General features: G+C 49.1%; 1 protein-coding gene across 1 annotated transcript in view; it reads right to left on the bottom strand.

Annotated features, from left to right (window-relative positions):
* eif6 (eukaryotic translation initiation factor 6) overlaps positions 1–19,561 on the bottom strand; it is a 79,076-nt gene extending 59,515 nt beyond the window's left edge. The window contains exon 1 of the mRNA XM_080204547.1: positions 19,383–19,561. Within this exon, the coding sequence (XP_080060673.1) occupies positions 19,383–19,489 (107 nt within the window). The 5' untranslated portion in view covers positions 19,490–19,561. The remainder of the gene's footprint in view (positions 1–19,382) is intronic.
* Positions 19,562–19,636: the final 75 nt, after the last annotated feature.

Below are 19,636 nucleotides of genomic sequence, written 5' to 3'. Positions count from 1 at the left end.
AAACATTTTTGTGACGGGTTGTGGGAGCATCCATCAGAGCAGAGTGGATGTTAAACACCAATCCCTGCTTTCACAGTCCACTTCCATCCCTGATAAGCTCTTGAAACATGGGAAGACCCAGCCATTCAGCCCATCCAGGCTGTTCCTATTAGCCAATGAAGCTTTATTTCCAATCCCAATTTCCTGTCTTTTCTCAATACCATCATTTGCTGTTAAACACCATCATGGTTTTGCCCCTGTGACTTTTGGTAAGGCGCTCTACATTCTCAGCTCTGTGAAAGAGTGCTTGTGGACTCCAATACCAACACTGCCAGTTACTTTACATCCAGGTTTGTAGATTTTTGCATAATAGCCCAGCCCCTTTATCCCAGGTAACCCCCTGGCGAATGTCAGAACATTCTAAAGACTGCTACATACAAAAAAGACAGTAGGACTAGGGGGCACAGCCTCAAGATAAAGGGGAGGCGGTTTAGAACGGAGTTGAGGAGGAACTTCTTCACTCAAAGGGTGGTGAATCTCTGGAATTCTCTGCCCGTTGAAGTGGTGGAGGCTGCCTCGCTAAATATTTTTAAGAAGCGGGTTGATGGGTTTTTGATAAGAGAGGGGATTAAGGGTTATGGGGAGAGGGCGGGAAAGTGGAACTGAGCCACAACAGATCAGCCATGATCTTATTGAATGGCGGGGCAGGCTCGAAGGGCTAGATGGCCTACTCCTGCTCCTATTTCTTATGTTCTTATGTTCTTATAACTGTTTCAAATTGAACACGGCGCTGTAAAGATCAAACCATGCAGAACCCAATTCTTCCTGTTAAAGTCTATACTGTGTGAAGCAGCCAGGCTCTGCAGCTTAATCATTTTTCTCCCTTCAATGGACGCTTTACTGACTGCTAGAACTGGCCCTTACATAACTGTCTCACTATTTCTGTTAACACTGATCTCACATGCCTGTTCTTACAAGCAGTACACATCCTCACATTTTATTCCACCCACTCACTAATGCCAGTCCCATCTGCAATTCTGTAACAGCACAGTACCCCCGAGCTTAAATAGGATATTCAGCCATTATAAATCCAAGTCATTTATCCAATCAGGGGCAAGTAAAGACTCCATACAGAACACCTGGAGACGTCGCATGTCACTGCCCGCCAGTCTGAGGCCTTCAGGCTTTATCTAGAAAGATATTTTTATTGAAGATTTAAGAGAGATTGGGAGATACTGGCAGCGGCAACCCAGAATCGAACACTGCAGAAGCAGCAGCAAGACCCCGATGGTGGGACTTGGGAGACATTTGAACAAAGCCCGTTGACAGAGAACCTGATCACTTTGCCTCACTATGGGTAATATCACCAAATCCAAATCGTGAGCTTGAAAATTTTAATACCTTTTGAGTTGTGTGTAACAAAGTCAGAAGTTAAATACTTTGTGGAGAACAAAATGGATGTCTGGTGTGCCACGGTTTTATAGTAGAGTTTTAGATAGCCTAGTAGGGTGCAATTAAAGAGATATGTTGTACAATAATTTGAGAGTGCGAGTATCTTTGTTCACAGCATCAATTGACCTGAGTTTGAGGGCAACAGAATTATTCCATTCTTACCAAAGGCCCTTTCAGCATCCAGGCAGATCACTAACTCACCTAAACCACACTCTTGGAAGATCTGGATCATATCCAGCAATCTCCTAAAATTATTGCAGGAGTTCCAACTCTAATAAATCCAGTTTGATAACCCTCAATAATCACAGGGCTTTCTCCAGGCACACTGCCAGACCCTTAGACAACACTTTCAAATTGACATTTAATGAAGAAATGGGTCTGTAAGAAGTACACTGCTCAGTATTAAGGAAATATTTGCCTCCTGCAGTGATTGTAGTAGCAGACGTACATCAGATGAACAATTATAGAATCTCGACAGTGCAGAAAGAGGCTATTCACTGAGTCTCAGAGCATCCCACCCAGGCTCTCCCTTCCTTAACCTTTTCCTTGTAACTCCGTACATTTAGCATGGATTGAAATCTCTCTAGAGTAAGGGGTTTAGATGGGGAGGAGTTTGTTAGGTGTGTTTAGGAGGGTTTCTCGACACATTATGTGGATAAGCCTACAAGAGGAGAGGCTGTACTTGATTTGGTATTGGGAAATGAACCTGGACAGGTGTCAGATCTCTCAGAGCATTTTGGAGATAGTGATCATAATTCTATTTGCTTTACAATGGCATTGGAAAGAGATAAGATCAGACAAGTTAGAAAAGTGTTTAATTGGAGTAAGGGGAGTAATGAAGCTATCAGGCAGGAAATCGGAGGCTTAAATTGGAAAGAGGTTTTCTCAGGGAAATGTACAGAAGAAATATGGCAAACTTTCAGGGAATATTTGTCTGGCGTTCTCCATAGCAACGTTCCAATGAGACAGGGAAGTTATGGTAGGTTACAGGAACCACGGTGTACAAAGGCTGTAATAAATCTAGTCAAGAAGAAAAGCTTACAAAAGGTTCAGGGAGCTGGGTGATGTTAGAGATCTAGAAGAGTATACGGCTAATAGGAAGAAACTTAAGAAGGAAATTAGGAGAGTCAGAAGGGGTCATGAGAAGGCCCTGGCAGACGGGAGAGGTTCCAGAGGATTGTAGGATTGCGGATGTTCTTCCTTTATTCAAGAAAGAGAGTAGAGATAGCCCTAGAAATTATAGACCAGTGAGTCTAACCTCAGTGGTTGGTAAGTTGATGGAGAAGATCCTGAGAGGCAGGATTTATGAACATTTGGAAAGGTATAATATGATTAAGAATAGCCAACATGGCTTTGTCAAAGGCAGATCATGCCTTACGAGCTTGATTGAATTTTTTGAGGATGTGACGTAACACATTGATGAAGGAAGAGCAGTAGATGTGGTTTATGTGGACTTCAGCAAGACGTTTGACAAGGTGCCCCATGCGAGGCTTATTGAGAAAGTGAGGGATCATGGGATCCAAGGGGACATTGTTTTGTGGTTCCAGGACTGGCTTGCCCACAGAAGACAGGGAGTGGTTGCGGATGGGTCTTTTTCTGCGTGGAGGTTGGTCACCAGTGGAGTGCCCCAGGGATCTGTTCTGGGACCCTTGCTCTGTGATTTCTATAAATGGCCTGGATGAGGAAGTGGAGGGATGGGTTGGTAAGTTTGCCGATGGCACAAAGGTTGGAGGCGTTGTGGATAGCGTGGAGGGATGTCAGAAGTTGCAGCGAGACATTGATAGGATGCAAGACTGGGCAGAGAAGTGGCAGATGGCGTTCAACCCAGATAAGTGTGAAGTGGTTCATTTTGGCAGGTCAAATAGGATGGCAGAATATAATACTAATGGTAGGACTCTTGGCATCATGGAAGATCAGAAGGAACTTGGGGTCCGAGTTCATAGGACGCTCATAGCAGCTGCGCAGGTTGAAGCTGTGGATAAGGCGGCGTATGGTGTACTGGCCTTCATCAATCCAGGAACTGAGTTTAGGAGTCAAGAGATAATGTTGCAGCTGTATAAGACCCTGGTCAGACCCCACTTGGAGTACCGTGCTCAGCTCTGGTTGCTTCATTACAGGAGGGATGTGGAAGCCATAGAAAGGGCGCAAAGGAGATTTACAAGGATGTTGCCTGGATTGGGGAGCATGCCTTTTCTCCTTGGAGAGACGAAGGATGAGAGGTGACCTGATAGAGATGTATAAGATGTTGAGAGGTATTGATCGAGTGGATAGTCTGAGGCTTTTTCCCAGGGCTGAAATGGTTGCCACAAGAGGACACAGGTTTAAGGTGCTGGGGAGTAGGTACAAAGGAGATGTCAGGGGTAAGTTTTTCACTCACAGGGTGGTGGGTGCATGGAATGGGCTGCCAGCAATGGTGGTGGAGGCAGATTCGATAGGGTCTTTTATAGAGACTTTTAGATAAGTACATGGAACTTAGTAAGATAGAGGGTTATAGGTAAGCCTAGTAATCTCTAAGGTAGGAACATGTTCGGCACAACTTTGTGGGCTGAAGGGCCTGTATTGTGCTGTAGATATCCTACGTTTCTATGGCCAATTCACCAAACCTACACATCTTTGGACTGTGGGAGGAAACCCATGCAGACATGGGGAGAACATGCAAACACCACATGGTCCCCAAAGCCAGAATTTAACCCAGGTCGTGTTGGTGCAGCAACACGAACCTCTGAGCCACCTTACATAAAATTAATGGGTATAATAGCAAGTCTTTGAATTCCTTGTAGAATTCATACCCAAACTCATCAGGCCCAGGTGCCTCACCAGCTGAAACTCCTTTATAACAGAGACCACCTTCCTCCTCAGAGGTTGGAGCATTCAAAGCTGTTCTCAGATCCTCTGTGACAGAGGGAGAGAAGAAATGCTCCACAGGTACCAGGATGCCCTTGGCTTGTTTTGATTAATACAAATTGACACAAAAGCTGTCAAAAGCCTGGTTAATATCTTCTACTCTAATGTAGTTCCCTTAGATTCCACCACCAAACCTATTGTCCTAGAATTCAATCTCTTCCTGGTAAGAAAAGCCCAATGTTTCCTCTCTTTATTCCCAAACGCATACAACTTTTGCTTAGCAAACCTCAAACTCCCCTCTACATCTGATCAGAGTCCAGTGTCACCCTAACTGTACCAATTCCCTTCAGCCTCACATGACAAGAAATTCTACTGGACCCCCTCTCCAGTTCAGCTAGCCAATCGTCCAGCTCACACTGCTGCTCCATCGATCTACCTCTCTTTGAAGCTGAGAATGAGATGTTTGAACCAATAGCAAAGGCCTTGCAGATCTCCCACAGAATACAGGTGCTCACATCAGAAAAGAACTAATAAAAAGCATCAAATTCGGTCTTGATGTTGGAGATGAAATTATAGTCTTTAAGTAAAGATGCATCAAGTCCCCAGGGCCTGGGCTGAGTGTAGGCCTCTTGAGAAGAATCCTAAACAGACTGGAGCATGCTCAGAGATAACAATACCACCCACAGCACAAGAGGCAAATGACTGCAGCATCATCTCTGGCACAAAAAAAATCAATTCTGCTGTGACATACATGAGGAGCTGGAAAAAAGTGAACTCTAACCTTGGGTTGCAAAATTCTCCACACGTCCAAATTACCCACCTCCACACAGGCTGAGGCCAACCCCCTAGCTTGCTGCTAGGAGAGATTTTCAGAACAGGGATCTGGGTTATGATAGCAATCAAAATAACCATCAATAAAGGAATAATCAGACGGTTCAGCAAAGACTATATAACCATAGTGACAAAGTCAATGGGCCATTAGCAATACATTCTTCTCATATAACAGTCCCTATTTCCCTCTGAGTTTCATATAGCTTTCCAAATTCAAAGGCAGATCCTTATTAACAGAACAGGATAGCACAGTGTATACCAAATTCCAAAAGCTTTTAAATGCTCTCTGACCACATCAAAGCCTTTGTGTTTTTGCCACAGTCACTGAGACTGTTAGCCTATTAGAAAGCCAATCCCAGCATGACTGGCAACCTGCCAACCTCTCCGGTGGTCCCTGAAACTGCATGTCCGCTGTCCCTGACCCCCAGGATAGGGTATGATGCATTCCTTTCAGCTCAAACCTTCTATATATATTCAAACTCAATTTACAAGATAATGGCTGTCTTTACAGGTAATCAAGTCTTAAAAGGTGCAGACAATGTGAGTGGAGAGAGGGTTAAGCACAGGTTAAAGGAGGTGTGTATTGTTTCCAGCCAGGACAGTTAGTGGGATGTGCAAGTGTGGGGGATACAGATAGTGTGACATGAACCCAAGATCCCAGTTAAGGCTGTCCCTATGTGTGTGGAACTTGGCTATCAATTTCTGCTCAGCGACTCTACATTGTCGTGTGTCATGAAGGCCACCTTGGAAAACATTTACCTGAAGATCAGAGGTTGAATGCCCGTGACTGCTGAAGTGTTCTCCGATAGGAACAGAACACATCCGCCTCGTTCGAACAAGATCTCTTCACCGCACAGGACCTTCAACCAATGTATACACTAGATACATTGATGACATTTTCTTCCTTTGGACTCAGTGAACAATCACTGAAACAACTATATGATGACATCAACAAGTTCCATCCCACCATCAGACTCACCATGGACTAGTCTCTGGAATCGGCTGCAATCTCGAACACGCACATCTCCATTAAGGACGGTCACCTCAGCACCTCACTGTACCGCAAGCCCATGGATAATCTCACAATGCTCCATTTCTCCAGCTTCCACCCTAAACATGTTGAAGAAGCCATCCCCTATGGACAAGCCCTCCGTATATACAGAATTTGCTCAGATGAGGAGGATTGCAACAGTCACCCCCAGACGCTGAAAGATGCCCTCATAAGAACAGGATATGGCGCTCGACTCATCGATCAACAGTTCTGATGTGCCACAGCGTAAAACCACACCGACTTCCTCAGAAGACAAACACAGGACACGGTGGACAGAGTACCCTTCATCGTCCAGTACTTCCCCAGAGCGGAGAAGCTACGGCACCTTCTCCAGAGTCTTCAACATATCATTGATGAAGGCGAACATCTCGCCAGGGCCATCCCCACACCCCCACTTCTCGCCTTCAAAGCAACCGCACAACCTCAAACAGACATAAGAACATAAGAAATAGGAGCAGGAGTAGGCCATCTAGCCCTTCGAGCCTGCCCCGCCATTCAATAAGATCATGGCTGATCTGTCGCTGCTCAGTTCCACTTTCCCGCCCTCTCCCCATAACCCTTAATCCCCTCTCTTATCAAGAACCCATCAACCCGCTTCTTAAAAATATTTAGCGAGGCAGCCTCCACCACTTCAACGGGCAGAGAATTCCAGAGATTCACCACCCTTTGAGTGAAGAAGTTCCTCCTCAACTCCGTTCTAAACCGCCTCCCCTTTATCTTGAGGCTGTGCCCCCTAGTCCTACTGTCTTTTTTTAGCGGGAAGAGTCTCTCCACCTCTATCCTATCCATCCCATTCATCATCTTATACGTCTCAATGAGATCTCCCCTCATTCTTCTAAACTCTAACGAGTACAAGCCTAGTTTATTCAGCCTCTCCTCATAGCTCAACCCCCTCAACTCCGGCATCAGCCTAGTAAACCTCCTCTGCACTCCCTCCAAGGCCAAAATATCCTTGCGCAGGTGCGACGCCCAAAACTGCACACAGTACTCCAGCTGCGGCCTCACCAATGCCCTATACAGCTGCAGCAAGACCTCCCTACTTTTATATTCAATCCCCCTCGCTATGAAGGCCAGCATCCCATTCGCCTTCCTGACCACCTGCTGCACCTGCAAGCTGGGTTTTTGCGACTCATGCACAAGGACCCCGAGGTCCCTCTGCACCGTCGCCTGCTGCAGTTTTTCGCCACGAAAGTAATAGTCCTTCCTACCATTATTCCTGCCAAAGTGGACCACCTCACACTTGCCAACATTAAATTCCATTTGCCATTTCCTGGCCCATTCACCCAGCCTATCTAGATCCTTCTGTAGACTCTCCACACCCTCCGCACAATTTGCCTTTCCCCCAATCTTGGTGTCATCAGCAAATTTCGACACCCTACACTCGGTTCCCTCCTCCAGATCATCTATATAAATGGTAAATAGCTGAGGCCCCAGCACCGACCCCTGGGGCACCCCACTAGTCACCATCCGCCAATCCGAATAGCACCCATTGACCCCCACTCTCTGCCTCCTATTTGACAACCAATCCTCTATCCACGCTAACACCCTACCCCCAACTCCATGTCCCTCGACCTTCTGCAATAACCTCTTGTGAGGTACCTTGTCAAACGCCTTCTGAAAATCCAGAAAGACCACATCCACCGGCTCTCCTCTATCCACTGCCCTAGACACATCCTCATAGAACTCCAGTAAATTTGTCAGACACGACTTCCCTTTAATGAAACCGTGTTGCGTCTGCCCTATCAAGCAATTCCCTTCAAGATGCCTCGCAATTTCCTCCTTAATGACGGATTCTAACATTTTACCTACCACAGACGTTAAACTAACCGGCCTATAATTCCCCGGGGGGCATAGTTGGGGAATGCAAGGCATGGCATAGTGGGGGTGGGGCGGAGCAGGGTTTGAAATGCGTGTACTTTAATGCGAGGAGTATTCGCAATAAAGTGGATGAACTTGCAGCGTGGATCAGTACCTGGGACTTTGATGTTGTGGCCATTTCTGAGACTTGGATAGAGCAGGGTCAGGAATGGATGTTGCAGGTTCCGGGGTACAAATGCTTTAGTCGGAGTAGAGAAGAAGGTAGAAGGGGGGGTGGGGTAGCATTGCTAGTCAAGGACTGTATCACAGTGTCGGAGAGAAAGTTTGATGAGGACTTGTCAGTTGAGGTAGTATGGGCGGAGATTAGAAATAGGAGAGGAGAGGTCACCCTGTTGGGAGTCTTTTATAGACCTCCTAAAAGTTCTAGAGAGGTTGAGGAAAGGATTGCGGAGACAATCCTGGTTAGGAGTGAAAGTAATAGGGTAATTGTTATGGGGGACTTTAACTTTACGAATATTGATTGGAGTTGCTATAGTTCTAGCTCGCTAGAGGGGTCAGTGTTTGTACAAAGCGTGCAGGAAGGTTTTTTGTCTCAGTATGTAGACAGGCCAACTAGAGGTGAGGCTATATTGGATTTGGTGCTGGGAAATGAGCCAGACCAGGTGCTAGACTTGGAAGTTGGTGTGCATTTTGGTGATAGTGACCACAATTCGGTTACGTTCACCTTAGTGATGGGAAGAGATAGGCGTGAACCTCGGGTCAGCAATTTTAGCTGGGGTAAGGGCGATTATGAGGCTATCAGGAGTGAATTAGGAAGCATGGATTGGATTAGGGGATTACAGGGACTGGGAACATCTGAAATGTGGAATTTTTTCAAGGAGCAGCTACTGCGAGTCCTTGATAGGTATGTCCCTGTCAGGCATGGTGGATTTGGTAGATCTAGGGAACCGTGGTGCACTAAAAGAGTTGAGTCGATGGTTAAAAAGAAAAAGGAGGCTTATGTTCGGATGAGATTGGAGGGCTCAGATAGTGCACTAGAAAGCTTTAGATTGGCTAGGAGGGAGTTGAAGAGTGAGTTGAGAAGGGCTAAAAGAGGACATGAGAAGACTTTGGCTGATAGGATTAAGGAGAATCCTAAGGCGTTCTATAAGTATGTCAAGAACAGAAGGTTGGTCAGGGCAAGATTAGGGCCAGTTACAGACAGCAGGGGGAAGTTGTGTGTGGAACCGGAGGAGATTGGAGAAGTATTGAACCAATATTTCTCTTCGGTGTTCACGCAGGGGGACATGAATATAGCTGAGGAGGACATTGGGTTGCAGGGGTGTAAAATAGACAGTATTACGGTTGATAAAGAGGATGTGCTGGAAATTCTTGAGGGGCTGAAAATAGATAAGTCCCCTGGTCCGGATGGGATCTACCCTAGGATTCTCTGGGAGGCTAGAGAGGTGATTGCAGAGCCTCTGGCTCAGATCTTCAGGTCGTCATTGGTCTCTGGTGTAGTCCCGGAGGATTGGAGGATAGCGAATGTTGTCCCATTGTTTAAGAAGGGGAACAGAGACTTTGCCGGGAATTATAGACCGGTGAGTCTTACTTCTGTTGTGGGCAAGGTTTTAGAAAAAATTATTAGGGATAGGATTTATAGTTATTTGGAGTGTAATGAATTGATTAGAAATAGTCAGCATGGTTTTGTAGCAGGTAGGTCGTGCCTTACTAACCTTATTGAGTTTTTTGAGAAGGTGACCAAAGAGGTGGATGGGGGTAAGGCAGTTGACGTGGTATACATGGATTTTAGTAAGGCGTTCGATAAGGTTCACCATGGTAGGCTTCTGCAGAAAATGCAGATGTATGGGATTGTGGGTAATCTAGGAAGTTGGATCAGGAATTGGCTATCAGATAGGAGACAGAGGGTGGTGGTGGATGGTAAATATTCATCATGGAGTGCAGTTACGAGTGGTGTGCCTCAGGGATCTGTTTTGGGGCCACTGTTGTTTGTTATTTTTATTAATGATCTGGATGAGGGTATAGTTGGGTGGATTAGTAAATTTGCTGATGACACCAAAGTTGGAGGTGTGGTAGATTGTGAGGAAGGGTGTCATAGTCTGCAGGGAGACTTAGATAGGTTGCAGAGCTGGGCCGAGAGGTGGCGGATGGAATTTAATGCGGAGAAGTGTGAGGTAATTCACTTTGGTAGGAGCAACAGATGTGTCGAGTATAGGGCTAACGGGAGGACTTTGAATAGTGTGGATGAACAGAGGGATCTAGGTGTGTGTGTACATAGATCCCTGAAAGTTGGGAATCAAGTAGATAAGGTTGTCAAGAAGGCGTACGGTGTCTTGGCGTTTATTGGTAGGGGGATTGAATTTAGGAGTCGCAGTGTAATGTTGCAACTGTACACTACTCTAGTGCGGCCGCACTTGGAGTACTGTGTGCAGTTCTGGTCCCCGCATTACAAGAAGGATGTGGAGGCGTTGGAGAGGGTGCAGAGGAGGTTTACTAGGATGTTGCCTGGTATGGTGGGGAGGTCCTATGAGGAGAGACTGAGGGATCTAGGGTTGTTTTCGTTGGGAAGAAGGCGGCTAAGAGGGGATCTTATTGAAACATATAAGATGATTAGAGGTTTAGATAGGGTGGATAGTGATAGCCTTTTTCCTCGGATGGAGAAAGCTAGCACGAGGGGGCATGACTTTAAATTAAGGGGGGGTAGCTACAGGACGGATGTCAGGGGTAGGTTCTTTACCCAGCGGGTGGTGAGGGATTGGAATGCCCTGCCTGCTGCAGTTGTAGATGCGTCTAGTTTGGGGGCGTTTAAGAGATCTCTGGATAGGTTTATGGACGAGAAGGGATTGGTATAGGCTAGTGGGTCATTGTTTTTGTAACTGGTCGGCGCAACATCGTGGGCCGAAGGGCCTGTTCTGCGCTGTAATGTTCTATGTTCTATGTTCTATGTTTTGCCTGGCACCCTTCTTAAACAACAGCATAACATTAGCCGTTTTCCAATCTTCCGGCACTTCCCCGTAATCCAGCGACGTCTGGAAAATAACCACCAAGGCATCCACTATCACCTCCGCCATTTCTTTCAGAACCCTCGGATGCATTCCATCCGGTCCTGGGGACTTGTCCACAATCAGCCCCTCCAGTCTGTCGAGCACCACCTCTCTAGTAACAGTAATGTCATTAAGACCCTCCAGTCCTACCACCTTTCCATCGCTAACACCCGGCAAATTATTCACGTCCTCCTCCATGAAGACAGAAACAACCATTGTTTGCAGCAAACCACCCAGCCTTCAGGAGAACAGTGACCACAATACCACACAACCCTGTCACAGCAACCTCTGCAAGACATGCCAGATCATCGACATGGATGTCATCATCTCACATAAGAATATCATCCACCAGTTAGACAATACATACTCTTGCAACTCGGCCAACGTTTTCTACCTGATACACTGCAGAAAAGGATGTCCCGAGGCATGGTACATTGGGGAGACCATGCAGATGCTACGACAGCAGATGAACGAACACCACTTGACAATCACCAGGCAAGACTATTCCCTTCCTGTTGGCAAACACTTCAGCGGTCACGGGCATTCAGCCTCCAATCTTCAGGCAAACGTTCTCCAAGGCGGCCTTCATGACACACGACAGCGCAGAGTTGCTGAGCAGAGCCTGACAGCCAAGTTCTGCAGACACAAGGACAGCCTCAACAGGGATCTTGGGCTCACGAAACATTGTAACCCCCACAACTTGCCTGGGCTTGCAAAATCTCACTAACTGTCCTACCTGGAGACAATACACATCTCTTTAACCTGTGCTTAATGCTCTCTCCAGTCACATTATCTGTACCTTTATGACTTGATTACCCGTAAAAACTCGCATTCCAACCATTATCTTATAAATTGGGTGCGTGTGTCTGCATATGCTGTTTGTGAACACAAGTCCCATTTACCTGAAGGAGCAGCGCTCAAAAAAACTTGTGCTCGTGCTACTAAATAAACCTGTTGGACTTTAACCTGGTGTTGTGAGACTTCTTACTGTACTCTCCTCAGCAATCTACAGTCAACACTTCCCCAAAAACATTCCTAGGACATAGCACACAGCCCACTCCAGGAGAAAGTGACTAGGAGCAGTGCATCAGGATTAAAAATCAGTGCCAGCACTCACAGAAACACGTGATTCCACCTCCCCCCAGACTTTTTAACCAACGTGTTCGTGTCCATATGCGGTGAAGTTGGGCATAAAGCACTGAGCAGTCTGACAGCTCAATTTTCTGTCAGACCCCTGCTGCTGATGACGTGCATGTGCAGCATCAGAGACCTGCACATGTGCAATACTTCCCTCTGCAGGCTTTTGGGCACGTTAAGCCCCGCCCACAGGCTTCCTCAGCAAGCAACAGATCTTGCTCAAAATTTTGCAGTTATGGGTGGGTGGGTGGGGCGGGCGGTTGGCTAAAGGCCAGAAACTCTCCCAGTTTCAAGTCTGCCCAGCACTACGAAAAAAAAGGTTCAAATCACCCCCTCTACCTCAATTCTGCTCTTTGCTTGCCAGCCACTTTCCCATTCCTACACAAAGTTGTCTCTACTGTCATGAATTTGTCTTAGCTGCTAATTTCCTGTATCAATGTCTCTCAATCCAGATGTGCTACGCCTGTAGTTGAATAGTATGATGCAGCTCTCTGGGCTCAGTAAGCGCACACTGTACCCCAGCACTTCTGGACTGCAAAGCAGAGAAGGATAGAGGAAAATGTAAACCTAGTCAATCTCCTACGTTATCTGAAGATGTTAACCCATGGCATGCAGCAATAACAAGGCAATCAAATGCAGTTGCTCAGATTATCATTAGAATATGAAATGCTAGTGTAATGTTTGGACTGGGTGAGCAGTCAGATTACTGGATGACTCATACTGCACCATGGAGACACCCACAGTAGGTCACAGGTAGTCGCAACATTGTGTACTCCCATCACAAGAAATAATTTGTTCAAAGACACAACTGTTTGGTAAATATTTTAAAATATCTAAATAGAATGCTCCGGAAATTAGCACTCGAGTTAATAGGCACCCAGTCACTATCTACAGGGGGAATTCATGGTTTTGGTACACCGTGAGGATGAAAGGGTTCTCACTTCACCCCAGATTATTCCTGAAACTCATTCACTGCTACTGGAGACTGGGTGGTGCAATGAGTGACACCAGTGGCTCCCCATGTTTTGTGTATCATGGCACGCTGCTCTCCTATAAAACAGGTCCGAGGCACACCATCACCTCCTTTCATTTTTAACCTCTGTCTCTCTCACCTGAGTTATAAAGCCTCTCTCTGTCTCTCTCACTTCTCCCAGGGTTTTTGCACCTTTTTGTGTGGGCATATGGGACACATGTCTTCAGTTCCAATTCCTGTTGGTCATGCACGTGGGACTGACCCACATAAAAAAATCTGAAACACGCATGTGTGGCCCTTTACCAGCTGGCACACATGTGGGAGGTCCAAGATTCATCGGGCCTGGGAGGTCCCAACAACAGAATTGGAGACAAAGCTTAGTTTTACTTGAATTACTAATTTTGAACTTATTTCAAGGCACACTTTGATGATCTTCACAGCACTCACTGGCCTGACTGGGATTTAAAATTGAAATCCCCCTATCTTTGACTCGCTCACCAACAGGAACTCTTTCTCCCAATCTAAATTCTCAATTCCTTTCAAATCCTAAAGACCTGCCCCTTAAGCTTCTAAATTCCTGGGAATACAGGCTGACTTTGTGAAGTCGCTCCTCTTAATCTTATCCTTGAAGTCTTGGTAACATTCCTGATGAATGTGCAGTGCCCTCCTCCCAGAACAATATATACTTTCTAAAGTGCAATGTGCAGAAATGTACACAGTGTGCTCTAACCAGGCTTTGTATGATTGCCTCTTCTTTATATTCTAGTTCCCACAGCATAACCACAAACATTCCTTCAGTTTGTGATCTGGTTTGTACCCTGGCCACTACCTTTTAATGATTGGTTTACCTTGACAAATCTCTTTGCATCTCCACTGTTCCTCACCATTTTAAAAAGTATTCAATCCCTCCTTATTCTGGTTCAAAATGAATGGTCTGACATTTAGCTGCTTTGAAATCTGAGTTTCACCCACTCAATCTTTGTAATTTTCTGCTCCCATCTACAGAGCTCACTCTGCCAATCTTTGGACCATCGAATCAAGTCACTTTTTATTGATAACTCAGTAAAACTGAGCCTGATTAGACAACAATTGACAGGAAATAGAACCAAATGTTGCACTGACACAGCAGAGTGTGGCTTGAGGTTGGACATGAACCAGAGGTTATTCCTGACCTGCTTGCAAGATATTGACACTGACTGGGAAGATTGCCACTTGTCAGCCTATCACAGTTCAGGATAAGAAGATCAGAGATTATAGATTCAACCAATTCATGAAACTGAGCACTGGCAAAATTTTCATATATTCATCATTCCACAGCATCAATGAACTGCCACCAATGCAGTTATTGGGTGTATGTCAATATTAGACTGATTGCTTTGTAGTTTCTGGATTCATCCCTCTCTTCTTTCTTAAAAAGGATGTAAGACTTGTAATCTTCCAAACCTCTGGCTTCCAGGAATACATTCATCCAAAAAGGATAGGATTATGATCACAGCATTCACAATTCCTACCTTTACTTCCCTCAATAACTGAGGGGGAATGGGTGGACGCTATGACAGATATCTCTCTCCACCAGAACAGCTCAGACAAGGGCCAAGATTACAGCAGATGTAGTTCAGACCAGAATCACAGAATGCTAACTTTCAATAAAGGCGGCCATTTGGCCTGTTGCATCCCTGCTGGCCCTCAGTACAACTCTGCTAGTCTCCACCTCCTCCAGCATATTCCTATATCCCAGAATTACTTTCCCCTCAACTAATTATTCACTTTTGAATACCAAGATTCAATCTGTCTCCACCACACACTCGGACAGTACACTGTGTGAATCTGTCTCCACCACACACTCAGACAGTTCATTCCTGATCCTAACCACTCACTGCATCAAAAACCAGTTTCTCTTGTCAGTTTTGGTTCTTTTGCTATTCACTTTTAATCTGTGCCCTCTATTCTCATCTCTTTCACCAGTATCTCTCTGTCTACTGGTCCAGACCACTCAATTTTTGAATATGAAATATCCTCTGAAACTTTGAGGGAGAATGATGTCCAGTTTCAGAACATATTCAGATCTATTCATGTAACTGAGGTCCGTCATCCCTGAAACCATTTTCGGAAATTTTTGCTGCACTCTCCCCAATGCCTTCATATTCTTCCAAGATTGTGGTTCCCCAGAATTCCACACAATCCTTCGATGCTTACTAAAGATTCACCAGAACTTCCTTGCCCTTTGACTTTATGCTCCTATTTACATAGAAACATGAAGCAGGAGGAGCCATTTGGCTCTTCAAGCCTGCTCCATCATTCATCTTGATCATTGAAATCAATTTTCTGATTCTCCCCATATTCCTTGATCCCTTTAGCCCCAAGAACCATAGATTATTTCTGAATCTACCTTGCCTAACCCTGTTAGAATGTTAAGTTTCTATGAGATCCCCCTCACTTTTAAATTGCAGTGAATATAAGGATCCCTAACCGATTTAATCTCTCCTCATATGACAGACCTACCAGAAATCAGTCTAGTAAACCTTCACTCTACTCCCTTGAAAGCAAGGACATCAAAATTGCGCATAACATTCCAGGTGTGGCTTCACCAACTCCCTGTACCACTACAGCAAAACATCCTTATTCCTATATTCAAAACTTCCCACGATGAGGGCCAACATAAATTCCAGGATACTAAATGCCCTTTTCACAATTTTCTCAATCTGCCCTGTCACCTACAATGACTTAGGCACTGCTTTAGAATTTTAATATTAAGAAATAGGAGCAGGAGTAGGCCATCTGGCCCTTCGAGCCTGCCCCGCCATTCAATAAGATCATGGCTGATCTGTCGTGGCTCAGTTCCACTTTCCCGCCCTCTCCCCATAACCCTTAATCCCCTCTCTTATCAAAAACCCATCAACCCGCTTCTTAAAAATATTTAGCGAGGCAGCCTCCACCACTTCAACGGGCAGAGAATTCCAGAGATTCACCACCCTTTGAGTGAAGAAGTTCCTCCTCAACTCCGTTCTAAACCGCCCCCCCTTTATCTTGAGGCTGTGCCCTCTAGTCCTACTGTCTTTTTTGAGCGGGAAGAGTCTCTCCACCTCTATCCTATCCATCCCATTCATCATCATATACGTCTCAATGAGATCTCCCCTCATTCTTCTAAACTCTAACGAGTACAAGCCTAGTTTATTCAGCCTCTCCTCATAGCTCAATCCCCTCAACTCCGGTATCAGCCTAGTAAACCTCCTCTGCACTCCCTCCAAGGCCAAAATATCCTTGTGTAAGTGCGGCGCCCAAAACTGCACACAGTATTTGTTTTATACTGTCTCATGTTCTTCGTACCAAAGAGGATTTACAGATTTCTGTGTTCAATTCTATTAGCCACAGTTTCACTTACTGCACCAGCTTATGTCTTTTCACAGCTCAATATTCTGAGTTCTGTATTATCCGGAAAGTTTGCAATTGTGTCCTGCACACCAAGATCTAAGTCATTAATAAAGAAAGAAAAGCAATGATCCCTTGGGAAACTTCCCTATAACTGTTGCTTCAGTCTGATAACATCAATTAACCACTACCTACTCAGGCAATTTTGTATCCACGTTGCTACTGTCTCTTTTATTGTGTGAGTTATAACTTTGCTCACAGGTCTGTGTGTGGCACTGTATCAAAACAGTTTGGTTGTGCATATACAATGCATCAGCACATTACCCTCACTAAACCTCTCAGTCACCTCTTCAAAATCTCCAGCTAGTAGGTAAACACAAATTTATCCAAGAGATCATTCATTCGGTCCTTAATTACTATTTCCGTTCTCACTTCCTTTGATGCATCTCATCTGGTCCCCCAGCCTCTCATTTGTAAATACCCCTGCCCCCGTCCTCTAAAGTTAATAAAGTAAACTTTATTTATTTGTCACAAGTAAGGCTTACATTAACGTGACAGTGAAGTTACTGTAAAATTCCCCTAGCCACCACACTCCGGCATCTGTTTGGGTCAATGCACCCTAACCAGCACGACTTACACCCTCCTTCCCCTCTCGTCCCTCCCCCCATCACCCCCCTCCTTCCCCTCTCGTCCCTCCCCCCGTCACCCCCCTCCTTCCCCTCTCGTCCCTCCCCCCGTCACCCCCCTCCTTCCCCTCTCGTCCCTCCCCCATCACCCCCACCCTCACCCCCCCCACCCTCATCCCCCCCACCCCGCCTCCCCCCACTCTCACCCCCCTCCCCCCACTCTCGCCTCCCCCACCCTCCTCCCCCCACACCCTCCCCCCCCCACTCTCACCCCCCCCACCCTCCTCCCCCCACTCTCACCCCCCCCACCCTCCTCCCCCCACTCTCACCCCCCCCACCCTCCTCCCCCCACTCTCACCCCCCCCACCCTCCTCCCCCCACTCTCACCCCCCCCACCCTCCTCCCCCCCCACCCTCCTCCCCCCACTCTCACCCCCCCCCACCCTCACCCCCCCCACTCTCACCCCCCCCCACCCTCCTCCCCCCACTCTCACCCCCCCCCACCCTCCTCCCCCCACTCTCACCCCCCCACCCTCCTCCCCCCACTCTCACCCCCCCCACCCTCACCCACCCCCCAACTCCCTCGCCCCCGCCCCACTCACCCCCCCACCCTCGCCCTCGCCCCACTCACCCCCCCACCCTCGCCCTCGCCCCACTCACCCCCCCACCCTCGCCCTCGCCCCACTCACCCCCCCACCCTCGCCCTCGCCCCACTCACCCCCCCACCCTCGCCCTCGCCCCACTCACCCCCCCACCCTCGCCCTCGCCCCACTCACCCCCCCACCCTCGCCCTCGCCCCACTCACCCCCCCACCCCCGCCCTCGCCCCACTCACCCCCCCACCCTCGCCCCACTCACCCCCCCACCCTCGCCCCACTCACCCCCCCACCCTCGCCCCACTCACCCCCCCCACCCCCGCCCCACTCACCCCCCACCCTCGCCCTCGCCCCACTCACCCCCCCACCCTCGCCCCACTCACCCCCCCACCCTCGCCCCACTCACCCCCCCACCCTCGCCCCACTCACCCCCCCACCCTCGCCCCACTCACCCCCCCCACCCCCGCCCTCGCCCCACTCACCCCCCCACCCTCGCCCCACTCACCCCCCCCACCCCCGCCCTCGCCCCACTCACCCCCCACCCTCGCCCTCGCCCCACTCACCCCCCACCCTCGCCCTCGCCCCACTCACCCCCCACCCTCGCCCTCGCCCCACTCACCCCCCCACCCTCGCCCCACTCACCCCCCCGCCCTCGCCCCACTCACCCCCCGCCCTCGCCCCACTCACCCCCCCACCCTCGCCCCACTCACCCCCCCCACCCCCGCCCTCGCCCCACTCACCCCCCACCCTCGCCCTCGCCCCACTCACCCCCCCACCCTCGCCCCACTCACCCCCCCGCCCTCGCCCCACTCACCCCCCCGCCCCCGCCCTCGCCCCACTCACCCCCCCCGCCCTCGCCCCACTCACCCCCCCGCCCCCGCCCCACTCACCCCCCCCGCCCTCGCCCCACTCACCCCCCTCACTCTCGCCCCCCTCACCCCCCTCACCCTCGCCCCCCTCACCCCACTCACCCTCACCCCACTCACCCTCACCCCACTCACCCTCACCCCACTCACCCCCCCTCCACCCCACCCCCCACCCCCCCTCGCCCCACTCACCCCCCTCACCCTCACCTCACCCCACTCACCCTCCCTCACCCCACTCACCCTCACCCCACTCACCCTCACCCCACTCACCCTCACCCCACTCACCCCCCTCACCCTCACCCCACTCACCCCCCCGCCCCACTCACCCCCCCCGCCCTCGCCCCACTCACCCCCCTCACCCTCGCCCCACTCACCCCCCTCACCCTCGCCCCCCTCACCCCACTCACCCTCACCCCACTCACCCCCCTCACCCTCACCCCACTCACCCCCCTCACCCTCACCCCACTCACCCCCCTCACCCTCACCCCCCTCACCCCCCCTCACCCTCACCCCACTCACCCCCCCTCACCCCACTCACCCCCCTCACCCTCACCCCACTCACCCCCCCTCACCCCACTCACCCCCCTCACCCTCACCCCACTCACCCCCCTCACCCTCACCCCCCTCACCCTCCTCACCCTCACCCCACTCACCCTCACCCCACTCACCCCCCCTCACCCTCACCCCACTCACCCCCCCTCACCCTCACCCCACTCACCCCCCCTCACCCTCACCCCACTCACCCTCACCCCACTCACCCTCACCCCACTCACCCACCCTCACCCTCACCCCCCTCACCCATAAAAGTTCTCGGAGCCGCCGATGGCCACCAGGCAGTAGGTGTTGGTGAGTTTGGCGAAGCAGCCGATCTCGTTGTTATTCTCGAAGGAAGCGCGGACCGCCATAGCCTGGCCGGGCCCGGGGCAGCGGGAGGGGGGTCAGGGGTCAAACTTTGGTCTCCAAGAAACGTGCTCCCCGACAACGCCGCTTCCGTACGCACCGTCACTTCCGCCCCTAGCCAATCAGCCAATGGCCACCTTCAACCGTCACCT

The sequence above is a fragment of the Carcharhinus amblyrhynchos genome, chromosome 16 (assembly GCF_965287045.1).
Source record: "Carcharhinus amblyrhynchos chromosome 16, sCarAmb.v2.hapA, whole genome shotgun sequence".
Lineage (NCBI taxonomy): Eukaryota > Metazoa > Chordata > Chondrichthyes > Carcharhiniformes > Carcharhinidae > Carcharhinus > Carcharhinus amblyrhynchos.
The sequence above is the reverse complement of the archived record's forward strand: the minus strand, read 5'-3'. Positions and strand labels throughout refer to the sequence as shown.